The sequence below is a fragment of the Monodelphis domestica genome, chromosome 7 (genome assembly GCF_027887165.1).
Source record: "Monodelphis domestica isolate mMonDom1 chromosome 7, mMonDom1.pri, whole genome shotgun sequence".
NCBI lineage: Eukaryota > Metazoa > Chordata > Mammalia > Didelphimorphia > Didelphidae > Monodelphis > Monodelphis domestica.
Window position 1 is genome coordinate 28,944,508 of NC_077233.1, and position 17,697 is coordinate 28,962,204.

Genomic DNA, 17,697 nt, shown 5'->3' on the forward strand with positions numbered 1-17,697 from the left:
AGATAATCCAAAAGGAAAATTAACCAACTTTAGAAAATGTGGTACATTTAAAACATGATTTTAACACATATGCACACATATTTTGCTACTAAATGAATGTATGTGTAAATATATGTGTATGCATATAGGATTGATCTTTTTCATCCCAGCACAGCTATTTTAAAAAGTATCAAAAATGTTTATCTGGCTATTGATCTATTAAAACTACTGGCAGATGTCAAATAGATTGCAAAACCCATTAACTAATCTGTTCATCTGATCTATATCCATCTGAAAGTTGACCTTTTGCTTTTATTGGAGAAAGGTAACCATATTCGAATAAAGAATCACAATTGAAGGATTCCATCCACCCTCTTCTCTTCTTCCTGAATTTTGTTCCCATCCTCCATTTCTTCTCTCCTCTGCTTAGTTCCACATTTGGAAGCCAGTTTATGGATATGCCTTGAAATCAAGGATGATAATCTTTAGATGATCTTGCCTGTACTTCTGCCGTCATGCTGAGCTTTTCCACAGGACATTTTTTAATTCCTTTTTCTACTTTCTTGTCTTGAATTATTTAAATGCCCTGGGCAATTATTATTCCTCAGTCTGTCCAGTTGCAGCCAGTGTGCCTGTTTATCCCCAGAGATTAGTGAGTGTTCCTTCTCCTTCACAACTATTTACACAGTTTATACACCTATTAGGTTGTACCTGGGTTGGCCCAAACTGAATCACTGAAGGAAAAGCATGTGTCTTTTTAGGTTTGAGGCCTTTCCATTGTTTCAGAATTCATAGCAACAATCTTACCCGAAAAATTAACATATTTTATTAAAACATTTTAATATACATGTCTGTAAGGGAAGGGGGAAGAGAAAGGAAGTATCTCCCCACGCTTTTTGCCTTGGTCAGAAAATCAGAATTTGTTATTAGTGATGGTGTAGTAGATACAGTGATATGAGTTGGAGTCAGGAAAACCTGAGTTCAAATCCTTCCTCAGATATTTTCTTCGGGGTGACTTTGGACAAAGATCGTAACCTCTGTTTGTCCCAGTTTTCTCATCTGTAACAGATTCCCAAAGTTATTCTGAGGATCAAATGAGAGAAAATGCTTTGTGAACCTTAAAGTGATGTGTAAATGTTAGCTGTTACTGAACATTGAAATGACATTGGTCTTGGTCCCTTGGATATTTTCTTATTTCTAGTAGAAAATATATGTGGGTATATGAAGCTATATGTGGGTAACAAAATGATTACAGTAAACTTTTCTTTTTAAAATTTAGAATTCTTCTTTTGTCTTCAACTGTAAACCTTAAAATTTCTTAGACTTATGAATGTTGGAAATTTCCCCATTGGGAAATTTCATACTTGAAAAAATTTCCTACTGATAGTAAGAACTCTATTGGAATGTGAAACTCCTTGGCATGGGAGGATCCTTCTCCTCCCTACTTAAGACTACTTTAGGACAGAAACCTTTTGCTAAACAATGGAAAGGGCTTTGACCTATGCTTAAGCATAGAACAGGAAGTTCTTTGAGTTATGATTGATTTTAGAATTGATACAATAGAGATATTTGGAATGACAGAACCAGGTCTTGGAACTTACAATCTCCACCCTACTCAGAGTAACAGGATTTAGGAAGGGCTGCAGCAAAGATCAAGATTTAATTATTTGAGAATATGACCTTCAACAGACATGTGCAAAGGGGCAGACCTCTGGGAGGTCCTGGGTTAAGCTAGAGCCACCATTGGCACAGGGGAGACATCGACAGTGATTGGTAGATGTGAGAACTGAGGGGAGAGGACTTAGATGGTTTCCTTAAAGATAGCGAGGGTCTGAGGACAGGAGGAGGAGGTTTTGCTGAGAGGTTTTGCTTTGAAGGAGTCTGAGAGGAGAGAAGTCCTGGAGGGAGAGCTCCTGGAGAGATCTGAGAGGAGGGCTTGCTCTGAAGGAGGCTGGAGGTGGAGGCCCCTGAGGCTGTTTCTCCATTTTTGGTCACGTGAGTGATAGGGACTGATCTCTTTTCTTTGTCTCAGCTATCTAAGGGCTTGGGCCTTTGGCCCAGCCTAAGCAGAGGAGGTATTTAAGCCCTATTCCCTTCTCTCCCCTTTCTCTCTCTCTCTCTCTCTCTCTCTCTCTCTCTCTCTCTAATACCTTTCTTCTTCCTGTTTGTAATTAAAAACTCCATAAAAGGTTGACTGCTGACTTGAGTTTTCATTTAGGAATTACATAGCTGAATTCCTTGGCGACCTTAAATTAATATATATCAGTCTTTTAAAGTGATTTCCATATCACACAACATCACATTAATTATCAAATATGCCCTGCCCCCTCCTCCACAAGCTATCCCTTCTTTAAAAAAAAGAAAAAACGATTTGGCAAAACCTGCGAACACATCACCAGTATCTGACATGTTCCATACCCATAGTTTCCCACCTATTCAGTGAAAGGAGGGAGGTGCCTTTCATCTCTTCTCTGAGACAGAGCTTCCTCATTATAATTAGATGCAATTCTCCTTCATTTTATGGGCATTATTGCTTACCTGACTGTCACTGTACATATTGTTTTACTGACTCTGCTCTGGTTCCCTTTGAGTCAGTTCATAGGTGTCTTCCCATACTTCTCTGTATTATTTGTTTTCTTCATTTCTTAAGACTCACTAACATTCCATTACACACATTCTATCCTTTTCTCAGCCACTTCCAAAACAATGGGCACATCTTTTTTCCTAGTTATCTTCTGTCCAAAAAAGTGATATTTTAGTATCAAAAAGAACTTTTCCTTCTGTCTTTGACTTCTTTGGGATACATATCAAGCTATGAGATCTCAGATTTAGAGAGGGTGAACATTTGTCACTTTTTCCTTTTTTTTAGCATAACTCCAAATTGCTTTCCATGGTGGTTGAACCAGTTCTCACCTCCCTGCAACAGCCTCTCAACCCCCAGCCTCTCCAGCATGATCTTTTTGTTATCTTTTCTAGTTTGCTAGGGGTGCTCGGGGTGTTTTTGAATTGTATTTCTCTTATTAGTGAATTGGAACAATCTTCCACATGGTCATTATGTGTGTAGATGCTATTTCACTTATAAGTAAACTCCTGATATAAGCATTAGTTCGGGCATATTCAAATCTCTTTCTGTGTAATCTTTTCTTCAGACTGGAGACCGCTACAGTCACTGTGGTCAGGAGCAAGTCATCTAACCCCTTTAAGCTTCAGGCAATTCTCTGTAATTTGTCTATTAAATTATGGAGAGATTGCAACACACCATATCAGTGGAAGGAAATCCCCAGTTGATAAATTCACAAATGATTGGCATATCTGTGTATTTTTTTTAAGTACCCACAGAAGGGGCAGCTAGGTAGCATAGTGGATAGAGCACCAGGCCTGGAATCAGGAGGGCCTGAGTTCAAATATACCCTTGTACAAGTCCTAGCTGTGTGACCTTGGGCAAGTCACTTAGTGCCATTTGCATAGCCCTTGCTTCTCATCTGTCTTAGAATTGATTAAGGCAAAGAGTAAGGTTTAAAATAAAATGGAAATAATGTTTAACTTATCTATATGAGGAGTAGTTGGACAAACTTGGTCTAAAAACGAGAAGACTCAGAGGGAAACATTATTCCTGTTTTACTACTGCTGCTGCTACTACTACTACTACTACAACCATTATTGCTGCTACTACAGCTACCATTTATATGGTGTTTTTAGGTTTGCAAATTGCTTTATATATGTTATCTCATTGATCCTCCTGTCTTCCAATATTTAAAGAACTGTCAAAGGGTAAAGGGATTAGGTTCATTTTGTTTGGAAGTAGAGACAGAATATTAGGAACATTAAGTTGCAGAAAAGCAGATTTTGACTGAATTTAAGAAAAAACTTCCTTAACAATCTGAGTTGTTCCAAAGGAGAATGGGCTGCCTTGGGAGATATTGGGTCTCCCTGACTAGAGACTTGTTCGGGATGTGAAATCGATTTTTTGTTCATGCCTCCCTATTCAATTTCATCTTATTAGATTTAGCCCAATGCTTCGACTTGTCAAGGTCTTTTAGGATGCTAATAGACAAAATTCCTATTCAGGTATGAGATGAACTGAATCATCTCTGAGGCCCCTCCCAGTTCTGAGATCTAAAATCAGATCCCTCTTCTTGTACTCATATGTGAAGCTAGTTTTCATACCCACCTTTCTCCAAGGCAAACTTGCTATATTCTATCCCTTGGTGCCCTGGAAGTCTGGTTTCCAGTCCAGCTGGCCCGTTTGTCCTCTGCACATGATGCCCCAGCTTATCTAAGTCTGTTCTGTCTTGAAAGGTAACTCCCAGGACCAAACCCAAAAATGTAGATAGGACTTGACCAAGAGAGGACACAGTGGTGCTGTCATCCCCTTCACTCTGATACCTTTGTTCTCCTATTGTAGCCTGGCAATAAATAGACATTTTATGTAACTTTGTTTTAATGCTTACCCTCTCAGACCATGAGGCCTGAAGTTCCTGATGAGCTGAGGCCAGTGAGGGAAGGTAAGGACAACATAGTGGTAGGTAGAGCTCTGGTGGAAGAAAAGACAAAATTAAGGAAGGGGCTGGAGCTTGGGTGGGGCAGAGGAGAGAATAACAGCTGGTGTCAGAGACAAGGCAGAGCTGCTTTTGCTTCTTTTCTGTGCCAAGGAGAATGACCTTGGCACTGGAAATAGTAGAACAGAATAGGCTGATGAGAAATTGTTACCCAAGTTAAGGAGAGAGATAGTGAGACAGTCTTAACCACCGGTGGAGACTTTAGATCCCCTTTTCTAAATGAACTGGAATCTCAGGTGGAGAAAGAGCAGACAGCTCCAGAGGTCATGGACCTAGGAATTGGCAGAGCCAAAGCCCAGACTCAGGGCTTCTGGCTCCAAATCGAATGCTTTCTCTTTCTCATGTTGTCTCACCATAAAAGTTAAGAGGTCTAATAATATCCACTTAATGAATCACAGAAATGTCTGTGTTGTGTTTAAAAAGACAGCCATAAAAATGTGCTTGAGTAAAGCTCTACCTGCCTGGAGAATTCCCTATGACATATATATATATATATATATATATATATGTGTGTGTGTGTGTGTGTGTGTGTGTACATACATACACATATGTATATATGTACAAATATGCTTACACATATGCAGTGTGCATGTATACATGTATATGCACCTATATAAATGCACACGTATATATACACATATAGAATATATACTTCTTACATACATATAGAACATGTATGTATGTATTCTAGTCCTTTTGTTCTTTTAGATTTTTTGAAATCTAAGAATGTTGGGAAGTAATATGTTGACTGTTCTTCATTGAAAACATCTTTTAAAAACAAACTTCAAATAGGCACATCAAGAGTAGCACATCAGTAGCTCATTCTGAAGATGTTTTGATAAATGCCACGGCCATCATATTGGAGGCCTAGCTGTGGCAACTCTCTCCATTCTCATCTTAATAGCACAGTTGTAGAGAATAAGGCATGAGTCCTACCTTTGCTGTCTCTCCATATCAGAATTTTTCATTGTTTAAAGTTGCATGGGATGTGTTTATTTTATTGATTTGGCCACTAAGACCTATATATTTTTTAAAGCTTATTGTTTACTTTTCTCTTAAATGTGTACTTATAAATGAATATTAATTTCAATGAATTAAAAAAAAAAAAAGACGTACCAGTTTTTGTCCAGCTGTCTTAGAAGAGGTTTGTTGTGCTCTCCATTTGGCCTGAATTGAATGAAAAGCTTTGTGCTGACTGTGTAAATTATTCATGAAGAGCATCTTAAGATTTTGCAGAGGATGAATGCCCTGTGTTGAAGAGGGGTAAAATAGTCTCCTTGTCTGAATGATGGCAGTTTTCCCTGAATACTAAAAATCTACTGTGTAATGATTTTTGAAAACTAGAATCAGCAAACATTTATTGTATACCTACTATGTATAAGGAAGGCATTATCCCAGACATCCCCGCCATATACCCTTTTTGTAACCAGTCTAAGCTCTGTATCGTCTTCACCAAAAGCACTTATTTCCTGCTGCTGTGTCTTTTGTCCATGCCAATCCCCCTACCTGGAATACTGTTCTCTTTCCTTTTAATCAGGCTCTCATTGCCTACAGAATCCAATCCAAATAGAAATTCCTGAACCTACTATTCATGAGCTCCCCACCCATACACATGCACACAACATAACCCCAATCTGCCTTTTTTGATCAATGCTTCCGTCACTCCCCAGTGTAGCATCTTAGAGTTGAAAGGAACTTCACAGGTCTTCTGGTTGAATCCCAACCCAAATCATGGAAGCCCCACAACATCTTGAAGTGTTCCTAGCTTGTGTTCTGACCAAAGCCAAACAGAGCAGAATTATTACCTCCCTTACACTGGGCATTGCATTTGGGTTAATGAAACCTAAGGTGACATTAGATCTTTGAGTTACTCTGTCACACAATTGGCTCACCAAAGCCTAATGGTTTTTAACATGACCTGCTTTCTAGTCATATTATCCATATTCTAGATTTGTATGGTTGGTTTTTTTTAACTTGGGATTTTACAAATATTACCATTCAATTTTATTTTATTTGTGTTATCCCACTTTTCTGGCCTATTACAATCTTTTGATATCCAAATTCTGTCATCTAATAATTATTCCCTCCCAGCTAAAAATATACTAAGCCAATTCTCTCTAAAGCTCCACTTAACTATCACTATATAAGCCATAGATTCCTCTCAGGGCAGTCATAAGGTAAATCTTTACTTCACACACCACCACCACCACCTCCGACAGGACCCACTATCCTTGTTGTCATTACTGTTCTTTGAGTTAGCTTAGTTAGTTCAGCTTAATTCATTAACCAATCCCAGAGTTCAAATATTTAAACCACACAGCCCCCTCCCTCCAAAGTGCTTACAATCAGTAGAGGGGACTTTTATGTATATAAAATACAGGGTGATTTTTGATAGGGCAGAGGACAACTACCAAATATTCTGGGAATATTTGAGGAGGGAGAGAAGAGAGCTGAAGAAGGGCAACAGGGCCCTTCAGCTAAATCTTGAAGAAAGAGAAGAGTTCCAGTAGATACAGAGAGAGAAGGGGCTGATTTCTGGAATAGGAGCCAGCTGTTGCAACTGTTCACTGAAGGAGACATCCTGTAAGACATATATAGGGAACAAACATGGTCCAGTTTGACTGAAAGAGTTGAGAAAGGAAAATATGGTTAGGAAAATAAATGGGCAATTGATTAGGGAATGACTAAATAAATCGTAGTGTCTGTTGGTGATGGAATACTATTGTGTTGAAAGGAATAATAAACTGGAGGAATTCTATGTGAACTGGAAAGACCTCCAGGAACTGATGCAGAGTGAAAGGAGCGGAACCAGGAGAACGATATACACAGAGATAGATACACTGTGAGATGACCGAATGTAACTGACTTCTCTACTAGCAGCAATGCTAGAGATGAAGGCAGGAGACTGATTAGCATATGGTTGTAATAATCCAAGCACCAAGTAATTTTGTGTGAGAGCAGAGAAGGGGGACATATAGGAGAGACATTGGAGAGAGCCTGGCAGCAGATTGATTGGATATCGTGGGATAAGAGTGAAGAGCCATGGATAGCACCTAGGTTGTGACCTGGGTGTCTAGAATATGGTGGGGCCCTGGGCAGGAAAAGGAAAGTTAGGAAGACAACAGTGTGTGGAGGAAAGATAGATAATGAGTTTAATTTTGGAGGGTTCCATTTAAGATGTCTATGAGACTTTCAGTTTGAGCTAATCTACCTAATTGATTGATCACAGTTTAATTTGCTCTCTCTAATTGGCAGTTGGAGGTGTATCCAGGCGATAATAATCAGGAGGTTAGAAAAGAGAGTAGAGCTTGACAAATAGATCCAAGAATCCTCCACAGTGAGAGATGATTGAATTCATGGGAGCTGATATCTCAGGGTGAGGGTCTAGAGGGAGAAGAGAAGGTGGTTCAGGAGAGAGCCATGGGGGATAGGCAGAGATAGAGTGGGAATAATGGCAATAGTTTTCTCATAGGCTCTGATGAAGAAGGACTTCAGTGAAACCTAGTGAGACAGAAGCCCAAGATGCTTTCTCCAGTGCCCTGTCTCAGTACAAACATGGTCTCATTTATATTTTTATTAGAATGATTTGAACCATATCTAGAAATTATTTTGAAATGTTTCCCTTTCTTGAAGTTAGCAAATACATTTTTAAAAAATCTGGTTCCGAAAATCAGTTTGTTTCCTGTATAGTAGTTAGAGACATCCCTCCCACTCCTGATTGTTTTAGTAAATGGTTAAGTCCTAGGGGAAAATCATTTATGACATCACTGAAGAATGCTACAAAAATAGCTCTCACTTAAGTTCCCATTCTCAGAGTTAACCCACAGGAAGTGGCTCCCCAATACAGTCACCGCCATAATGACTGGTGTTTTCCTTTCTCTTTCAATCTAGGCCCTCTGGTCACGGAAGCAGGACCATGTGGTCAACTCTTGGCAATCAGCAGCTTGTGGAGCTTTTGCAGGTGCAAAGGATTATATTATACTGGGAAGGGCTGAAGAGGGGAGAAAAATGTGAATTCATAAGATTAACTGTGCAAAAACATTCTTTAGAATTTCCAGTTTGTTTAGAGGAAGACCATTCCAGTGGTTTTTTGAGAAGAAATTTCCTGAGGAGAGGAGGGGGTGGGAGGGGAAGAACTATTGGAAAGGTGTCTGCCTGAAAGACAGTCAATTTGTTTTCTACAAATTTCTGTGGGTTTTTTGGTTTTGGTTTTGGTTTGTGTATATAAGCATGTGGATTTTTTACTAAATTGGGGAGGGGAGAGGAAAAGTCTGGCACTCAAGATCTTGTAATTATCTAAAAAATAATTTGTTGAATCCTCGGTGAGGATAGACTTCCAGTGTGCCTGGGACTGTGCAGCTGCCTGCCTGCCTGCCTGCCCACCCACCCCTAGCCCTCCTTCAGGGCTTTAAGCTATGTCTGTAGTGCAGAAGGCCATGATTCACAGTTTGGGTGACAACTTGACAGTCGAACAGATTAACTGGTGTCAAGAGTGCAGAGGATCGATCTCTCCGCTACTACCCGAAGGCAAAAGCCCTTCTCCAGAAGAGAGATGAGGAGCCAGACAGCTGGGCCCTTTCTAGGCCTTGTATCCACACTCAAGTGACTGCAAGGAATATGCACTGTGATACTTGCTACTCACTACATGGGGACATATATTGGGGCAGGTTTTAATGAGAATACAGCTGTTTAAAGGATCATAGTATTGTAGTGAGAATTTATTAAGTAAAAGTTTAGCCCATAAGCTTTAAATTATGCCATGGAAAGTCAAATTAAAATCAAAGCAGAAATTAAACTGGACTGAAATTTACTACTTCTCCTCCTTCCCCCCAAAATCCTAAACCCAAGTGTAGGTGGAAAATCAGTCATGTTATGCCTGCAGACTTTATTGGTTCTTATGTGTCTGTAGGGGTGTTGTTTGGGGGGAGAATGAGTCATATTGTAAAGGAATTTCCAGATTTTTGAAAGTAGGAAATGCATTTGTCTCGTGGAATTGATAATAGTGTACTCTCTGGCTTTTGCCTCAAGGTTTGAATGTAGTCCCGCTTTTATGAGAGATAATTGTTTCCACATGACACTTAGTCGCTGTGCTTAAATGAGTTGGTGGTCTTGGTTCAGTTCCCAACAATCACGCATCTCTGTCCTCCAAACCACTAACCAAATCCCTATCTTTGTTGGCAGCCTCTTTGTAGGCTCCAGGGCCAGGGTTGAAACTCAAGCATCTTTATCCTTTAGGGTCTTCCTAAGAAGCTTTCACCTGTTGGAGGCTTAAACACGATCTTTGCTTTTCAGCTTTGCAGGGCCTTTAGATGTTAAAGGCAATAGCTATGCACTCTGAGCAGAATCTGCATTTTCAAAAATACCTTTTATAGATATTGCTGCATGATCAAAAGGAATGAACCAGTGAGATCTAATCACATTTTATATACATATTTCCTCTCATTGCATTGCCTTCCAAAAAAAAAATGTTTGCCCTTTAGAGGCTGGATGGTGAAGTGAATGGGGTGCTGGCCCTAGAGGGAAGAAGACCTAGATTCAAATGCTGCCTCTGAATCGTCCTGGCTGTGTGAACCTGGGCAAGTCATTTATTTTTTCAGCATCCTAAAGCAGCCTTTTAAGACTCAGAAGAGAAGATGCTGACCTGCATTTGTGGTGGGAGTCTTCTCACCCAGAGTTGCCTAACCAATGCAATCACAGGTTTGTTTGTGTCCTCCACCTCCACCCCAGTTTTCATGTTAACGACACTTTCTCCTACATTTATCGACCTACGTATGGATTTTAACAAGTCTTCAAATAATGTTTGTCTGTTTAACAACTAAAGGAATTGGCTTTATGACTTTAGACAAGTCACTGTCTCTGAGTTTTCACTCATCAGTAAAAGGAAGGAACTGGACCTGAAGGGAGATTTAGAAGGTCTTCTCTGGCTCTGCGAGCCTGTGACCAGCTGGCTCATTGGCTCAGGACCCTGCAAGTCCCTTAAACTCTCCATAGATGTTAGATTCCAAAGAGGAAATAACATGCAATGAGAATCCTTCTTGGCCAGCCCATTTCTTGGGGTGAATGTCATGCAGTACAATTAGGAGAGAAGACTTGCTCTAGCAAGATAGAGAGTGAAATCCTGGCACCAGGTTATTAGTTTGAAGCTTATTTTCATCTGAAAATGTTCTATATTATGAACAACTGCCATTCTAGAAAGGTTTGTCATGGCGCTGTTTGAATTACAAAGGCTTGAGAAGTGAACAATGACTCGCTATCACTGGAGAGCCCCTTTTAGATCTGACATGTTTATACACTCAGCCCTCAGCCACTACCCATAAATGGTCATAAAGACAGTGGGGAAACCTGCCTTTGGATCAGAATTCAGACTTTTCCTGTCTATGTGTGTGCTTCCAAATTTAAATTGGCTTAAATCATTGCAGATGAACTGTTCTCTTCGCTGCTCAATGCACTCTTTCTTCGCCATGCTTACAACTTGAAACATTTGATCCCCAGATCTAAAAGTATCCTTTGTGAATTAGAGACATCAAAGTTTAAGTGTTACCCTCCAAGACTCACCTACAAAGCAAAGAAGACATACCAGGGCTCTTCACTGGAACTTTGCACTAAAAAACATAAATTTGAATGTGTTGGCCATTCTGAACTGTTAAGAGATAACACCAACTTAGATTCTCTGGTTATCCAAGAGACAAGACAGAATGAGCATGAGTGCCTCTGTACTCTGAAATTTGAAAAGCGGGTGGAATATCCAACTTGTTTGAATAAACAAATAACAGTTTAAATAGAAGACATTCCAGCCCTGAACACCTGTTGAATGTCCATGCAAAGAACAGGAATAAAGATGCCATTAGTTCTTTTTTAACTTTGAAAAATTTTTATTTTTAATTCTTTTTCCCTTTGTAAATGTTGAGTTCCAAATACTCCATTTATTCTTTTTAAAAAACTTTATTGAAACCCATACCTTCCACCTTAGAATCAATATTATGTATTGGTTACAAGGCAGAAGAGCAGAAAAGGGTAGGCAATGGGGGTGACGTGATTTGTGTAAGGTCACACAGATAGGAAGTGTCTGAGGTCAGATTTGAACCCAGGACCTTCCATCTTCAGACCTGGCTCTCAATCCACTGAACTACCTAGCTGTCCCTCCCCCCATTCATTCCTTAAAATCAGAATTGATAGAGGAGGGGGCTGAAGACAGGAAACATGCTTAAGAAAAATGATCATAACAACTCTTTCTAGGTTTGGGATTTCCAGATATCTTCCTCTCCTGCTTTAAAAAATTGTTATATGGACAGAAAATCCAAGCTTTGGGGGAGGAAGGAGGCATACTACTTTTTGGAAAGCATCAGTTCTCAAACTTTTGAACCTCAGGACCACACTACAGTTAAGAATTATTAGGATCCCAGAAAGCTTTTGTTTATTTGAATTATATCTCTCACTATTTACCATATTTGAAATTAAAATATCTTAGTATTATTATGGAAATAGTTTTGACCTTGCATGCCCTCAAAAGAGTCTAGGTTCATCCCCAGGCCACCCTTTGACAATTGTTGGTGTGTAGAGCAATGAAGCAACCATGCTTACCCCACAACTAAAAGAATGAATGAGACAGTATTTCATTTTAAAATCTCAGTTCCCGGGGGCAGCTGGGTAGCTCAGTGGATTGAGAGCCAGACCTAGAGACGGGAGGTCCTGGGTTCAAATCTGGATTCAGATACTTCCCAGCTGTGTGACCCTGGGCAAGTCACTTGATCCCCATTGCCTAGCCCTTACCACCACTCTTCTGCCTTGGAGCCAATACACAGTATTGACTCCAGGACAGAAGGTGAGGGTATAAAAAAAAAAATCTCAGTTCTCCAAACTTGGTCTTTTCAAGTAACCTTTTTAACATATTTACCTAAATTTGGCATTAGTACGAGAACATAGATAGCATGTTTTCTGAATGATTTGGAAATTCTATTGAGACTTACAGTTTCTACAATCAATTACCAAGAATTTCCCGCTTAAAATGGCAGCCAAGATGTTTACTTTTAGTATAGTGAATTTAATTGAGTTAAATTCTATTTAGAAGCTTCATCATGGTTTGGATATATTCCTTGAGTTCTTGGAGGGTAATGGAAGACTTTAGATATGGTCCCAACAATAGTGTTATCCACTCAAGCCTATGGAAGGCTAGTCATGAGAAGAGTTGGGATTATTTTGACTTTAATGATGGGAGTTTATTTGAGTGTATATATAAAATATGAATACACACACACTCATGTATACACACATTCATTGAATCACTTGCCTGTGTGGGCCCCTGCTGCATCCATTCTGGTGGAGCAGAGTGGTGGGGATCAAAAGATGCTACAATTTGTGCAGTGCACTCTCTAAATGCTCTTCAAATGCAGCCTTTATTCACTGATCAACAAATTCCATTCACTACTATAGGAAAGAAGGACATCAAAATTGGCCATTCTTTCTCTAAACAGAACCAGAAGTCATAAGAAGATTGCCATTGCTAAAAGAAAATGGCTCACAGTCCTTGGAAAGGTGACTTGAGAATTCACCGGATGCCCCAGGAAAATAAGAAATACACTTTCATAAGATGCCTGATTATCTCGCCTCACTTTGCATTTGTCAATCATGAGCAGAGGGAATATCATAAAGAAAATTGCAGCTCATGGACCACCAGTTGTTAAAGAAGATGAAGAAATAGAAATTCATTGAACAACTGAAGATAACAGGATCATAGACAATTAGACCACCTGGGCTTTAGAGGCCCATCTAGTCCACTCCTCGTGAGGAAATGTTTATAGTGATTTATCCAAGGTAACAAGGTCATGTCCTAGGTCCCTTATCTTTCCTGCCTAATCAACCCTGGATCATTTTGTGCTGTTTTTTCTACTGTGATTAAACAAGATAATATCTGGACTTAAGGGTCACTGCTCATTTCTCTGGACCATATTCCTCAATGTCACATCTTCCAAAAAGTACATTCATTTGTGTGACAATGCTTGGCAATTTCTGTGTAAAAGAAGGTACAGAAGATGTCAAAAATGATGTAAAATATGGTTGAAGATAAAGAAATGAAGGAGTCTAGATGTTTAGAGACTACTTAGAGGCATCACAGTAGATTTCATGATGAATTGAAAGGCTCTGGATATGGTAGCTTCTAAAATAACATCATTAAAAATAAAACTTATAGTAACTTAACTGTTAATAATAGTTGATATTTACATAATGGTTTTGTTTGCAAAGTGCTTTACAACTGTTGTCTCATTTAATCCTGGGGGGTGGGGGGTGGAACCCTATGAGGGAGTTATTTCGACTAGCACCAATAGAAAACTGAGGCTTCACGAGGTTAAATGACTTGCCCAGTGTCCCATAGCTCATAAGTGTCTGAGATGAAATTGAAACCCACTTCTACAAGTAAGAAATCACTTTCCAGAGGGCTGTCCTGACACCTCCATATGGCATTTTAGAGCTTTTTACATGCTTTTATGCACGTTTTGTTAGGGCCCCATAAAAGCCTTGTAAGCAAGCTGGGTATCCTCATCTTACAGAGGGGGAAACTGGGGCCCAGAGAAGCCCTGATTTGCCCAAGTCACCTAGTAAAGGAGTACTAGAGCTGGGCTTAGACCGCTGGTCTTCTGACTCATCCAATACTCTGTCCGGTTCCCTCTAGTTGATTCCCTGTAATTAAGATCTCTGGTAGGAGCCCAAATAATCAAGTTATTTTTGGCTGGGAGAAAAAAAAAGGAAAGGAAAGGAAAGGAAAAAACTTTAACATATTTTGGCCAAGTTGGGGCACGGGGGAGGGGAATGTAATCAAGAAACCATATCTCCCTTTCAGGTGGATTTGCAGCTATAGTCACCACACCGCTAGACGTGGCCAAGACGAGAATTATGCTAGCAAAGGTAAGAGGAGGAGGGATACCATGTTGAAATGACACATTGCAGTCTCGTATTAGAACTTTTCCAATGACAATATTAAAAGTAGAACAAAACAAACCTGCCATAGTGGTGATTATCAATGATTGCTTCTGGCTGGAAGCAGGAGGCAGGACATTGGAATAATGACCAAAAAGTCAGACAAACTGACCCTCTGCTATTCTGCACATACTATTCCCCAGCAGCCACTGACCCCAGCTTCCTGCCTTGGCACTGGCCAATCCCCTTACCTGGAGTGCACCTGGGTCTCCAGTTCATGCCTCCCTCTTAGAAACACACAAGCCCCACAAGAGGCAACTCAAGTACCACCTTCTGGATATCTTTTTTTAACTTAGTCTTACCATCTCAACCGATCTCTCAGCATATACTTCCATCATCCAACAAAACAAATCCCCACATTGATAACATCCCCAAATTTGTATCTCATTATTTTATCATTGTGTTGATAATGAATTCTAAAGTCTTTCCAAGCTCTTTTTCTCTCTAATGATGCTTTCATTATAGACATTGTTCTGTTTCTGCTCACTTCTCCCTGCACAAGTTCGTCTTCCCAGTTTCCTCACATTTGTCCATTCATCCCTTCTTATTGCATTACTTTCATATACTACAATTTATTTCGCCATTCTCCAAAAGGAAACTCCCTAAAGTTTTTTATTTTGGACTCTCTGAAAAAAGAGCTGCTATAAACATTTTTATACAAATGGCCTTTTTTTCCTTGTTTGATTTCTTTTTTTTTTTTTTTTAGATTATAGGCCTAGTAGTGGGATAGCTGTGTCAAAGGACACACTCAGCCTAGTAACTTTTAGGGCCTAGTTCCAAATTGCTTTCCAGAATAGCCATACCAATTCACAACTCCCCCCATAGTTTGGCTCTCATGCCTACAGCATTTTTCATTTTCTTTTTTTCTCATGTTCTATGATGAAATTTCAAAGTTGCTCTAGTTTTCATTTCTCTGACAATTAAGGGTTTAGAGCATTTTTTTTTTTTGGAGATTTCCTGTTCACATGTATTAGAGAATGGTTCCTGGTCTTATAGTTTTGAATCCATTCTTTACATATCTTAGATCCAAGAGCTTTATCAGAGAAACTTGATCATTTTCCCCCCCATTACTTGTTTCCCTTCTGATTTTTACTACATTAAAATTGTGCAAATTTTTACATTTTACATTGTCTGTTTTCTCCTCTGTGATCCTCACTCATTTCTTTGGTCATGAGTTTTTCCCTGTGCATAGGTCCAGAAGGTAAATTCTTCTGGCAATTGCCATGGTCTGCTCTGTGACCTTAGGAAAAGAAAAGAAAAACCCTGTAAACTCTCATGGCCTCAGTTGCCTCACTATAAAATGAGGAAGCTTTGATCTCATGACTAGAACATGTTTAAGAGTTTTTGAACTTTATCATTCCTTAGTTCCCTTTATTCTATTGAAAAGTCCTTTAAATTTTTTTTAGTTTTTTAATTTAAATTATTCATAGGGGCAGTTAGATGGCACAGAGCCCTGCAGTCGATCTCCTGCCTGACCAGCAGTGGCTCAGAGTATGTGGCTAAAGGCATGCAGCCAGAGGGCATCCTTACCTTCTCATGCCTCTAGCCCCGGCCTGTCCTGTGCCCAGCTGAGGACAGCAGGAACAACTGGTTGTCGACCCTTTTTTCATTTCACTGGGAGCAGGAGCATGGTTGGTGGCCAGAGGCTTTGCTGGTGGATCGCCTGGGGTGTTGGGTTCTCATTCTGTAGTTTGGGTACAGATAGAGCACAAGGGCTGGAGTTAGGAGGACCTGGGTTTAAATTTGGCATCACACACTTCCTGGCTGTATGATCCTGGGCAAGTCACTTAACCCTACTTGCCTAGCCCTTACCACCCTTCTTGTCCTAGAACCAATATTTAGAATCAATTCTAAGATAGAAGGTAAGGATTTTTTAAAATTAAGTTATTCATTTGAAATGAATATATTCTCATTGTGGGCCTTTCCTTTTAATTTCAGTATTTTGAAATAATTAAACAAAAGTCGGAAAGTTTTTTGATGACTGAGCTTGTGTTTATCAATGAAACTTATTTCTAAACTATTCAGTACAATATTTCTTCCTTTTAAAAAAAAAATTCCTGAGACTTCCTCCTGCTGTTTGCTTACCTGTTTAATATTTCCTTATGAACTATCTTCCAACTGGTAGGCTTATTTTGGTTACTTCCTGTGCTAAAGAACAAATTAGAGGCACTGTCATGTGTGAAAACTTGGTGTGTGTGTGTGTGTGTGTGTGTGTGTGTGTGTGTGTGTGTACATGTCTCGTGTGGTGGCTTTTTGGAACACCACAACCATACTGTTGGAGGAAACATTCTCCCTAATCACACGTTTGAGTGCATTGGTATGAGCTCTGGATGGCAGGGCATTTCTAGAGCATTGAATTGGGGTGTTTTTTGTTTTTTGAAATGCAGACGGGTTCTAATACTGCCAGTGGAAATGTGCTGTCTGCCCTGCTTGAGGTCTGGAAGACACAAGGGATCTCTGGGTAAGGATGACTGCTGGGAATATTTCTATTGTAAACATCAAATGTACATTCTTCCTTCCTGCCTGCTCCAGTTTCCCACCTGTCCCTTGACTGGATTCTCATCCTTTCCCACCTTTGGTTTATGACCCCTTGGCAAAGTTTAGATTGGCATTGGCTTTACCTAATAGGATTATGGTCTGTGATATGTCTAATACTGAAGGCTAGTTAGCTCTCCCTCTTCACCTCCCTTCCTCCTTTTTACTCCCTTCTTCCCTCTCTCTTCACCTGAACTCACACTTCCCTCTTTCTGTTGAGGGCTGTCTTCCTTCCAAGCATCGAGCTTCTCAGCTTTAGAATGATCCTTTACCCTCTTGTCCTTAGCCAATTACCAAGATGTCTAGCCCCATAATAATGTCCTTCATCCATCTGTTCCTTGGTCTAGAAATCTTCAGTTGCTTTCGTAGAGATCCAACCCTTTGACCTGGCATTTGAGTCATTCAATAAGCATTTATTAAGCACCAATTCTGTGTCAGGTAATGTGCTAAATGCCAGGAATACACAAGAGACAAAAGACAGTGCCTGCCCTTGAGAAGCTCATAATCTAATGGGGAGACAACAGGCAAAAGAAGATGCATAAAGCAAGCTACATTCGGGATAGATGGGAAATAATATAAAAGAGGAAAGGCACTAGAACTAAGGGGACTTGAGAAAGTCATACTTCTTAACATTCAAGACCCATGTAACACT

The 17,697-nt window shown here is 39.8% G+C and overlaps 1 protein-coding gene across 1 annotated transcript in view; it reads left to right on the forward strand.

Moving 5' to 3' along the window:
• The window catches only part of SLC25A26 (solute carrier family 25 member 26), a 149,548-nt gene that overhangs the window by 125,416 nt on the left and 6,435 nt on the right, over positions 1-17,697 (forward strand). The window contains exons 7-9 of the mRNA XM_003341730.4: positions 8,430-8,499; positions 14,374-14,438; positions 16,898-16,971. Coding sequence (XP_003341778.2) covers positions 8,430-8,499; positions 14,374-14,438; positions 16,898-16,971 — 209 coding nt within the window. The remainder of the gene's footprint in view (positions 1-8,429; positions 8,500-14,373; positions 14,439-16,897; positions 16,972-17,697) is intronic.